Here is a 12,699-nt window from a genome sequence, read left to right as displayed (position 1 = left end):
CAATGCATCAGTGGCCAGCCAAATGGAACACATTCACCTTTGAGCTAAAAGCCTTCTTAAGAGTTTGAAAACAATTTTTGCCCAAGTGAGAAATGATGAGATGAGAAATAATAAGCCAACTTACTCAGACAAGTGAAATCTCAACATGTCCAGTAATAGTCATTTCATTTGGAAATCTCTCCTCCTTATCTATTGCAAAATAGACTTTCTCAAGTTCCCCTTTTTCCTCACTGCTTACTCTACAAAAGCCTTTTAAGAACTGACTTGACAAATATATAGCACCTGAGTTTCCAAGTGCAGCTTTTCCTCTCATGGCAATGTAATTAGGCCCTTGTGATTTGAGACCAGTAGGAGAACAGGCTTGAGGGAAGGGATTGAGATGATTTAACTGTTTGTGTTGTAAACACAACTTGCATGTGCTAAGCACTTCTTTCTTTCAGACATCTTGGTCAATTCCTTCATGAATGGGCCAGGGTGTTATTTGTTTTTAACTTTCTACACTTTCATTGTTTTTAAGAGTCGTTTACTTTCTAGAATCAGACTACAAAGCCCAGCCCCATTACTTAATGATCAGGACTTTTTTTCCTTCATATTTCTGGATTCTTGTTTTCTTAAATGGAAGTTATTCTAAGCTGAGTAAATAGTGTTCTATACTGTTTAACTTTTTGTATGAGAAAATGAGGTACGCCAGTGGCCCTTTTCTCCTCCTTTGCCTCCAATGAACATAAAATTGCCCTAGGAATCTAAAAATGGAAGCTGCCTTTATTACAGCAATGCCTGGAAGCAGAGAAATCATTAGACATGGTGTCAATGTTGCCATTAGAAATCTTACTCTTTGGGTGTTTAATGACTGTCCCTAAAAGCTTGCTTCTGGCGAAAACCTCACCCCTAAAGTCTCAGCTGGGAAATAGAGTATAAAAATGAATTTTCAAACAATCTGTCCAGCTGTGCTTTTCCGTTATCTTCATAAACTGGAAAGCAGCTTCTATGACAGGATTCAATTCCATTAGAGATTACACTATAAATAATACTGCTGAAGTATTTTCAATATTCATTTTAAAATAATGGCTCAGTAACCTAATGACTTTTAGAAAACAGGCCTCTGCACAAGAAAATTCTACCTGATCCAAAATTAGGCAGTCATGCATACCAGGTACCTCATGGAGAGAATTCCTTAGGGTCATGTATTTATCCAAAAGCCACATTCTGTATGTGTACAATGTCCTTCTATTACAAAGTAATAAATTCCTTTGACTTTAGCAGTAAGGAAAATAGAGATGCCAATTATTAGGATGACTTATTCCAATCCTTTAGCAAGTCAGCTAAGATCCAGAAACCAGAGACACATGCCTCGGTGGCTGATTTTGTAAGGAGGGCAGACACATCCGTATATGTTCTCTTCTTTCTATGCTCTCTGGATTTGTGAGAAGTCCCTAATGTCCATTTCTCTGTGCATACTCTCATCCTCCATAAAGACTTCTCACTTGCATTTTATATTCTGCCCAATCTTCCCAAATAAATGTTTTCTCAATGTGCTTGTATATTTCAAGTAGCAGAGATTCAGATTTCTGGGTAACAGAAACACCAGCCTTCATTTGCATGTCTAAAAGCCACTTGTTTCCATAAAACCAAGTTCTATGTGACTATTGAACACTGGCAGGTGCAATTTCCAAGAGACTGAGATGAGGTGGCTGCAAATGTGGCCCTTGAAGTAAAAGATGATCAAAATAAATCAAATGATCATCATGAAATTAGTAACAACTGAAAGTGAACACAGGCGATGTGTTAATGAGCAAGCTGCTTACACTGAAGTGTTCATGATGAATCTGATAAGAAGCTGAATTGGAAAGGATAATGAACACTGCAAACTGTCTTTAAAAGCTTGATTCTTTTTGTTTGTTTATCAGTATGCACCTGGCATAAGATGGCCCCAAGTATCCTAGCCTAGAGGCTGTGCTGTCTTTGAGACTCTCTTCCCTTCTGATCTGTCACAAAGTTATACAGTTTCTTCTGTTGAAATACCTAATGGACTTTTCTTTCCTTTGTACCATTTAGATTTCTTTGTTTGCAAGTAATAAAAACAGACTCTGGCTAACATAATCAGAAAGGAATTTATTGGAAGGAACTGTGATAGCTCTTAGAAAGGAGGCATCATGGCTGCTCCAGGGATCTGGTGGCAGGAATAAATAAATAGAGGTTCTCAATAGGGCTCTGCTATTGAACAGGTGCCAGCAGTTATACATCCTCCTCTCTCCCTCCTAAAGTTTTACATACCAGGGGAACAGTGTCTAGTTGACCTAGCTTCAGATGTCCTCATTCTCTTTTTCAGGAGAGGGTGGGACACATTGATTAGATGTTATCCATTGGAGTCGGGGGTAGTTTCCTAAGAGACATCAGGATGCTATTACTACTGGAAGTAAGAATGTGTGCTGGGCAGCCAGAACCAACACATGTCCACCACATTCCTCTAGACAGAGCTCTTCCTTTCATGCCTATATGTCTTCATTTTTTAACTTAATAGTTGGGAAAATAAAGTTACAGATTAATGAAATTTATGATATATCATTTACTTGATGTATGGATCTGCTGTGAAATATTTGGACCAGTGGATGTGTAAAATCTGTAGGAATATTATCAGGCACAGAACACTTACTACCTTATAAAGTGATCTGTTATTCAGGGTTTGGGAGTTTTTTTCTTTTGTTGAATGAAAAGTATTCATTCCACTGCTCAAACGATATTTATTTTGTGCCTACAATGGTTCAGTCATTCTTTTGATGCTGATAAAGCCCTCCTGAACTTGACAGTCTAACTTCTGCCCATTAATCCTAATTCTACATCAGCTCTAATTTTGTACTTTAGAACTAGAGAGAGTAAATCAAACAGTGCAGTGCAATCTAGATGCACATATATGAACAATAACCAGTTAGAAACTATAAAGAAAGAAGTTCTCATTTACTATAGCACCCCAAAATATAAAGTAGCTGCTAAAAAGGTACTTAACAAGAAATTTGTAGGTCTAATGTGAAGACAACTATAAAAATTTACTGAGAACCATAAAATAAGACTCAAATAAATGGAGAGTCATAACATAGTCCTGGGTGGGAAGACTTGATGTTATAAAAATGCCATTTCTCTTCAAATTAATCTAAAAATTTAATGTACCCCAATTATAATTCCAAAATTATTTTCTGTTTGGAACGTGTTATTTTCAAATCCATCAGGAATAATAAATACGTAAGTATAGCAAAGGAGCTTTTGAATATGGGGAAGAGGAGTGAAAGATTGACCTACTAGATATTAAAATAAACCACGAAGCTGAAATAATTGACACAGTGAATATCAAACATTCAGTGGAACAAATGAAAGCCCAGAACATACAGATACACATACACATATATGTGTGTGTACATACACAGACATTTTAAGTAGGTAAAAGTTGATGGGTGTTAGGACAAGTGACTTATCATCTGGGAAGAAAATCAAATCACTACTATACCCCACACCTCATATCAAAACATATTCCAGTTGGTTTCTGATGCAAAAACAAAATCAAACAACTTTTAACAGAAATTATACAGTACCATTAAGAAACATTTGGGTTTTCTATACATTTTTTCTTTTTTATTATTTTTTAGGCTGCTAAGTTTGTAGACATACCATCCACTTGGGCTTTCTAAGGAGGTGATATAATTAAGCACATAAAACTTGAAAATGCCTATGCTAACCCCTTTCCCTTACCCAAACGAACAAAACAGAACATAGTTAAAAGGTACAAGTACAAATTGGAGAATATTTATAGCCTATATGAAAGTCAAAGGTTAATTTTCTTTTCTTTTTTTTTTTTTTAGTGACAGGGTATCTCTTTGTTGACCAGGCTAGAATGCAGTTGTGTGATAGCTCACTGCAGTCTTGAACTCCTGGGCTCAAGCAATCCTCCTGCCTCAGCCTCCCTGGTAGCTACGACCACAGTGTGGGCCACCATGCCCACATAATTTTTTTTTTTTTTGTAGAGACTGGGTCTCACTATGTTGTCCAGTCTGGTCTGGAACTCTTGGGTTCAAGCAATCCTCCCCGCTTGGCTTCCCAAAGTGCTGGGATTATAGAAATGAGCCACTGGTCCCAGCCAATTTTCTCCATAGATAAAGAGTAACTAAACTATAATGTGACAAAGATAAACATCTCAACAGGAAAAAAGTAACAACAAAAAAGGTAACAAAGGGCATAAACTGGTAGCTCACCAAAGAAGAAATACAAACAGCAAATGACATGTAATTAAAAAAGCTTTTCCTTCATGAAAATATAATAAATGAAACCAGAAGAAAATGGAACTTGATTATCAAATTGCTAGTGATTAATAACATTTGGGGGGGGGGGCTCGCCCAAGATGGCCAAATAGGAACAGCTCCAGCCTCCAGCTCCTAGCGTGAGTGACACAAAAGATGGGTGATTTCTGCATTTTCAACTGAGGTATCAGGTTCATCTCACTGGGGAGTGCTGGACAATTGCTGCTGGTCAGCTGGTGCAGCCCGACCAGCCAGAGATGAAGCAGGGTGAGGCACTGCCTCACCTGGGAAGCACAAGGGGGAAGGGAATCCCTTTTCCTAGCCAAGGGAAAGTGAGACACACAACACCTGGAAAATTGTGTAACTCCCACCCTAATACTGCACTTTACCAAGGGTCTTAGCAAACGGCACACCAGGAGATTATATCCCACACCTGGCCTGGAGGGTCCCATGCTCACGGAGCCTCCCCCATTGCTAGCACAGCAGTCTGAGATCTAACTGCAAGGCAGAGGCTAGGCTGGGGGAGGGGCACCCGCCATTGCTGAGGTTTAAGTGGGTAAACAAAGCCACCTGGAAGCTTGAATTCGGTGGAGCCCACCACAGCTCAAGGAGGCCGGCCTGCCTCTGTAGACTCCTCCTCTGGGGACAGGGCATAGCTATACAAAAAGCAGCAGAGACCTCAGCAGAGGTAAATGCCCCTGTCTGATAGCTTTAAAGAGAGCAGAGGATCTCCCAGCACGGAGGTTGAGATCTGAGAACAGACAGACTGCCTGCTCAAGTGGGTCCCTGATCCCTGAGTAGTCTAACTGGGAGACATCCCCCACTAGGTGCAGACTGACACCTCACATCTCACACGGTAGGGTACACCCCTGAGACGAAGCTTCCAGAGCAAGAATCAGACAGCAACACTTGCGGTGCAGCAATATTCTATCTCCTGCAGCCTCCGCTGCTGATACCCAGGCAAACAGGGTCTGTAGTGGACCTCAAGCAAACTCCAACAGACCTACAGCTGAGGGTCCTCACTGTTAGAAGGAAAACTAACAAACAGAAAGGACACCCACACCAAAACCCCATCAGTATGTCACCATCATCAAAGACCAAAGACAGATAAAACCACAAAGATGGGGAAAAAGCAGTGCAGAAAAGCTGGAAATTCAAAAAATCAGAGTGCATCTCCCCCTCCAAAGGAACGCAGCTCATCACCAGCAACAGAACAAAGCTGGATGGAGAATGACTTTGATGAGTTGAGAGAAGAAGGCTTCAGTCAATCAAACTTCTCAGAGCTAAAGGAGGAACTATGTAACCAGTGCAAAGAAATTAAAAACCTTAAAAAAAAAAAAAATGGATGAATGGATAACTAGAATAATCAATGCAGAGAAGACCTTAAAAGAACTGATAGAGATGAAAACCATAATACGAGAAATATGTGACAAATGCACAAGCTTCAGTAACCAACTTGATCAACGGGAAGAAAGAGTATCAGCAATTGAAGATCAAATGAATGAAATGAAGCGAGAAGAGAAGTGTGGAGACAAAAGAGTATAAAGAAATGAACAAAGCCTCCAAGAAGTATGGGATTATCTGAAAAAACCAAATCTACATCTGATTGGTGTGCCAGAAAGTGACGGGGAGAATGGAACCAAGTTGGAAAACACTGCAGGATATCATCCAGGAGAACTTCCCCAACATAGTAAGGCATGCCAACATCCAAATTCAGGAAATACAGAGAACGCCACAAAGATACTCCTCGAGAAGAGCAACTCCAAGATACATAATTGTCAGATTCACCAAAGTTGAAATGAAGGAAAAAATGTTAAGGGCAGCCAGAGAAAAAGGTCAGGTTACACACAAAGGGAAGCCCATCAGACTAACAGTGGATGTTTTGGCAGAAACTCTACAAGCCACAAAAGAGTGGGGGCAACATAGTGTTGGACATAGTGTTGGAAGTTCTGGGTAGGGCAATCAGGCAAGAGAAAGAAATCAAGGGTATTCAGTTAGGAAAAGAAGAAGTCAAATTGTCCCTGTTTGCAGATGACATGATTGTATATTTAGAAAACCCCATTGTCTCAGCCCAAAATCTCTTTAAGCTGATAAGCAACTTCAGCAAAGTCTCAGGATTCAAAATCAATGTGCAAAAATCACAAGCATTCTTGTACACCAGTAACAGACAAACAGAGAGCCAAATCATGAATGAACTTCCATCCACAATAGCTTCAAAGAGAATAAAATACCTAGGAATCCAACATACAAGGGATGTAAAGGACCTCTTCAAGGAGAACTACAAACCACTGCTCAGTGAAATAAAAGAGGACACAAACAAATGGAAGAACATACCATGTTCATGAATAGGAAGAATCAAAGTTGTGAAAATGGCCATACTGCCCAAGGTAATTTATAGATTCAATGCCATCCCCATTAAGCTACCAATGACTTTCTTCACAGAATTGGAAAAAAAACTGCTTTAAAGTTCATATGGAACCAAAAAAGAGCCTGCATTGCCAAGACAATCCTAAGCCAAAAGAACAAAGCTGGAGGCATCACACTACCTGACTTCAAACTATACTACAAGGCTACAGTAACCAAAACAGCATGGTACTGGTACCAAAACAGAGATATAGACCAATGGAACAGAACAGAGCCCTCAGAAATAATATCACACATCTACAGCCATCTGATCTTTGACAAATCTGACAAAAACAAGAAATGGGGAAAGGATACCCTATTTAATAAATGGTGCTGGGAAAATTGGCTAGTCATAAGTAGAAAGCTGAAACTGGATCCTTTCCTTACTCCTTATATGAAAATTAATTCAAGATGGATTAGAGAGTTAAATGTTAGACCTAAAACCATAAAAACCCTAGAAGAAAACCTAGATAATACCATTCAGGACATAGGCATGGGTAAGGACTTCATGTCTAAAACACCAAAAGCAACAGCAACAAAAGCCAAAATTGACAAATGGGATCTAATTAAACTAAAGAGCTTCTGCATAGCAAAAGAAACTACCATCAGAGTGAACAGGCAACCTACTGAATAAGAGAAAAGTTTTGCAATCTACTCATCTGACAAAGGGCTAATATCCAGAACCTATAAAGAACTGAATCAAATTTCCAAGAAAAAAACAACCCCATCAAAAAGTGGGCAAAGGATATGAACAGACACTTCTCAAAGGAAGACATTCATACAGCCAACAGACACATGAAAAAATGCTCATCATCACTCGCCATCAGAGAAATGCAAATCAAAACCACAATGAGATACCATCTCACACCAGTTAGAATGGCAATCATTAAAAAATCAGGAAACAACAGGTGCTGGAGAGGATGTGGAGAAATAGGAACACTTTTACACTGTTAGTGGGACTGTAAACTTGTTCAACCATTGTGGAAAACAGTGTGGCGATTCCTCAAGGATTTAGAACTAGAAATACCATTTGATCCAGCCATCCCATTACTGGGGATATACCCAAAGGATTATAAGTCACGCTGCTATAAAGACACATGCACACGTATGTTTATTGCGGCACTATTCACAATAGCAAAGACTTGGAATCAACCCAAATGTCCACAGTGGCAGACTGGATTAAGAAAATGTGGCACATATACACCATGGAATACTATGCAGCCATAAAAAAGGATGAGTTTGTGTCCTTTGTAGGGACATGGTTGCAGCTGGAAACCATCATTCTCAGCAAACTATAGCAAGAACAGAAAACCAAATACCACATGTTCTCACTCATAGGTGGGAATTGAACAATGAGATCACTTCGGGAAGGGGAGCATCACACACTGGGTCCTATTGTGGGGAGGTGGTAGAGGGAGGGGATAGCATTAGGAGATATACCTAATGTAAATGACGAGTTAATGGGTGCAGCACACCAACATGGCACATGTATACATATGTAACAAACCTGCACATTGTGTACATGTACCCTAGAACTTAAAGTATAATAATAAAAAAAAATAAGATATGGGGTGGTGAAGATGTGAGTGAATGAGTTTGCTTTTAGATTGCTGGTGGGAGTGCAAGGGGATACAAATTTTCTAAAAGACAATTGGGATAAATTTCTCCAAAAATTTAAATTTTAGTCTTTTAATTAAACCAGACAGACATTTTATTTTTAGGCAGTTATATAAATAAAATTTTATATCTCTAGCTATAAGGATTATCATTGCAGTAATAAGAAGAAGATTAAAACCTGTAAATAATCAAAAGGTTGTTATGATAAATTATGGCAAGTTCATATGATGGAGTATTTAATGTCTTGAAAAACATTCACTATAAATTTTTTAATGCTCCATTCATGGCATTTTTTTCATTATAAATTGTTGAATGAAAAAAGTAAGTTACTTAAGAAATATATATATATATATATATGTATGCATGAGTATATTTAGGTAGGCATATTTAAGTGTATATATGTGTGTATAATTATATATATATATATATAGTTAGCTTGACACAGCCAAATATTAACAATTGCTGTTAATATTCAGTAAGAATATAAGTGATTCTAAATTTATTTCCTTCTGTAAATCTGCATTTTCTAAATTTTCTACCATGAATATGGATTACCTTGGGGTAAGAAAAAATAAAATATATTTAAAAACAGATGTGCTTTCTTTAAAGTAGCAGAACATTTTTTTTCAAATAGAATTGTATGTGAAATCCTAATTTCTGAAACCAATAAAAGGGTGAAGTATGGGTAGGTGGCCGAGAGCTCTGCTCAATAGGCAGGTGTCCTTGAGGGCCCACTTTGAAAGGTCAGGGCCTGGGGAATTCTGCTGGGAAATCATCGCATGTTAATACCATCTCTAGGAACTACATTAAGTGTTTTTAGTGAACCCATACAAGGTGCCATGATTGATCGTTACCTCTGTAGTTACTCATAAACTATTTAATAGCTCTTTCCATTTTAGTTTACTATATTCATTGTTGTCTCTTCATTCAGAAATAATTTTTTAAAAGTTTTCTAGATTTTAGTTTTGTATCATATTAGTTTACCTGTGCATTAGAATTAAAATGATTTTATTATTACATGGAAATAATTCGAGAATTATAATTTGATGCCACACCCTCAGGTTTTCTTGAAAGTTTATATGAGAAATGACCATATGAAGAATGAACCTCCATCTTCCCTAAAATTATTGTTAAATACACTGTCTCTTCTGGTGTTCAAAGTCCCTTATATACAGATGCATGTGATAAATTCCCCTAAAATTTTACTGTGAAAAATAAAGTTTGCCCACTTTAATAAGCATGACTTTTTAAAAAAAATATAATGCTGTATTATTCCTATATAACTCATCATGTTTCCCTTTTGGCTTTGACTGCCAGAAAGCTCAGAGCTATATTTATTGCCAAACCACAGCAATGAACAGCTGCCTAATTTTGCAGAAAAATTCTGTCCCAGAGCATTTGAGTGTTTACCCTCAACTAAATGGTCCTGTGATGTGTATGGCTTATGTTATGAGTTGTCACAAATCCAATTTGGAAATAGGCAAGGATTAAATAATAAACAACAAACAAACACATAAGTAATTTGGACTAAGCAGGCTTGGTCTTTGGCAATGGAAAATGCTCACACCTAGAATTTGGTGTGTAGCAAATGTCTGTTAGGCACATTGCCTAAATCTAGTGGACCACTCTGGAGTGAGTCTGCCCCTGGGTGCAGCCGTGGACACTTGGGTGCTTCTGTTACTGCAGTTCACACTAATATTCACCCATCCCATGATGCTGGCTCCTTAGAAAGTGGTCTGTGTGGTAGCTCAGTAAGGATATCAGGTTGAAAGGGTGTGAAAGAGCAAGGATCAAGCAACTAGCAATTTATTCAGTTTCCCATGGATCTTAGGCTTTAATGTAGTTGATAGAACAAGATCTTGCTGAAATGCACAAGCAAATAGACAATTTTTACACAAATTGACAATTCTAAAGCAATGGTGTGTGTGTGTGTGTGTGTGTGTGTTTATTATAACATCCAACAGTAGATTAAAAAATATTAGGTGAGTTAAGATACTTTCTTACATTTCTAGAAGGTCAAATATTTTTTCTTATTATTAATATTACTTAGATCATTTTATAAGTTAAACTTGAACAGAATACAGAATGTGGAAGAAAGGGAACTAATGTTTTTTGAATGACTGTGATGTAAATGATCTGCCTACATTATTTCACTGAAGGCACATGCTACTTTTTTTCTGAAATGCATAAGCTTTCCAGCTACCTCCTTAATAAAGTGGCAATGCACTAAAATAACATACTTTGTATTGAAATAATTTAGATACACTGGCCTGGTAGGGTGGAATCCGGTAATGTAGTCTTGATTATAGTGTCATAAGAACTGGTGCGTGGCTTTCTGTATTGGCAATAGACACCCTTGAAGCCAATGGGAATAGCTTGGACTGTGTGGCTCTGCAGTAAGTTGGGCCAGTTGATTAAAGCAATAGGTTATCATTACTAAAAAGATTTGCCACGGCATTCACAGGAGAGCCAAGACCAGCCAAGGAGTAACTGAACCAGGCAGTCGCCTGGGGCTCTAACTACTTCCCTCCTACCTACCCTTAGAGGTCTGCTTGATATTCCACAGATGGAGTTTCATCTGAGGCAGAAATGCGTGGTCCCCCAGAACCCAGGATCTAAAATTGAATTTCCTAGTTTTAAATCCCAGCTCCATCACTTAAGGTTGGCTGAGTAAACTGGGAATAGTCTTTTACTTTTGAATCTTTCTATAGATTAATGAAATCACCCACGAAAGACAGCTAGCCAGCATCTGGCTCATGGTACACCCTCAATATATGTCAACTTTTATTATTATTTAGACTTAAAGTATCACCTATTAAAATGCAAACACCCAGGGAGGTATACCTTGCTACCAGTTAGGAAAGATTCTCACCACTCAAATGTCAGTTGAGATGTAATGAGCAGAAAGGGATCCAGGATTGAAACCTGGGAGAAGCAGGGAATGTGGCTCCAGGAGAGAAACAGCATTAACATTTTGCTGGAAGCCACGGAGATTCTCCTGCGTGGAAAAGCACCCAATCATTGCAGTAACCCAAGCACAAATCCTCACGGTTGCAGACAGGCAATCTAATTGCTTAATCCAGATCCTGGGATCTGCAGCCCTTGGGTCTAATGAACTGCCCCCTCTCTATCAACTGTTCCACATCAGAGGACTCTCTCTGTAGACCTTCTGTGCTAAGAGACATTAAACTGTACAGCCACCACATCTGCTATTTGTTTTCCTACGTGCTGTGGAACATATGTGAAGATCTCAAACACCGATGTGTATGGAGATGTGCATACTCTAGAGAGCCAGTTTACATTGAAACCTGCTGTTAAGAGCCACCGAAAACCACCACTCTTTTCTACAAAACAGTTGTGGGTATCCTTTCACACTCTGAATGAAGACTTCCATTTGAAAAGTCATCCATCACGCTATAAATCAGTCTCTTCAACACACCTCCTGTCCAGCCAGGAGAAAAGAGGAAAGCATTTCGGAGAATAGAATACAGAATGGGGAAGAAAGCTACTTGGTACAAAATGGATGAATTACTATTATTTTTTCTCTCCAGGGTACCCAAGAGAGGCTGATTCTCACCCAAACCATCCACATGCACTATTTAAGAGAGACTTCATTTCACCTCCTGCCAGGTCAGGGAGGGGCACACACCGGAGCCACACACATATTCACACACCCAGTTGGCTGTGCAGCATGAAGCACTGACCTGTTAGGCCGGCAGCCTCGGCAGACAGGAAGGCACTCCACGAAAGCAGGAAAAACAGGCCGGTTTCCAGCATCGGGAACTCGCACAGCTTGGTAAATTTGGTCAAGTGAGGAAGACAAGTTAAGGGAAACAACAGCTTTTACAGCTACATCTCCTTCTTGACTGAGAATAAATACTGATCTGGTGATGATAGTTCCAGAGCAAAGTAAAAGAACTGATGTTCAGACCTGACTGGAAGGCTATAATTCTTACTGGGACCTGCTTTGAAGGCCAGCATGAGTTCCATGCTTCACCGGGGGCTGAACTTGCCTGTAAAAATTCAAACCTGTGTTCAGATTAAAAAGGTGTCTTCCTAAGACTATCAATTCAGCCCACTGTGGGCTTAGTCTCATCCCTTGGGATGCACCCCTCAGGAGAGGTGTAGCAGGCATGGTAAAACAAAGCCAAGGAGAGTATGGAGGGATGAGATGCTGCAAGTATGTCAGGACGAAGGAGCGCTGCTCCCTGGGGAGTGCAGTCTGTGGGCAGACCGCTTGGTAGAGTCTTCTCTCCTGGGGATGGAAGTAGGATCAGAAGAAGAAGTTACATTCAGTGACAGGGAAGCTGCCCATGCTCTCTTGGTATAAGTAGGATAAAGAGAAGGTACATTATTTCTAGGTCAGACAAGATGCCTTTGGCAGGCAATGGTT

General features: G+C 39.2%; 1 protein-coding gene across 2 annotated transcripts in view; it reads right to left on the bottom strand.

The window, feature by feature from the left end:
* SLC9A9 (solute carrier family 9 member A9) overlaps nucleotides 1-12,699 on the bottom strand; it is a 602,343-nt gene that overhangs the window by 298,852 nt on the left and 290,792 nt on the right. For both annotated transcript variants that reach the window (XM_010381303.2, XM_030929287.1), the window contains exon 8: nucleotides 12,011-12,116. In XM_010381303.2, the coding sequence (XP_010379605.1) occupies nucleotides 12,011-12,116 (106 nt within the window). The remainder of the gene's footprint in view (nucleotides 1-12,010; nucleotides 12,117-12,699) is intronic.

This window comes from Rhinopithecus roxellana, chromosome 1 (assembly GCF_007565055.1).
Source record: "Rhinopithecus roxellana isolate Shanxi Qingling chromosome 1, ASM756505v1, whole genome shotgun sequence".
Taxonomy (NCBI): Eukaryota; Metazoa; Chordata; class Mammalia; order Primates; family Cercopithecidae; genus Rhinopithecus; species Rhinopithecus roxellana.
This window is presented reverse-complemented; position numbering and strand designations above follow the sequence as displayed.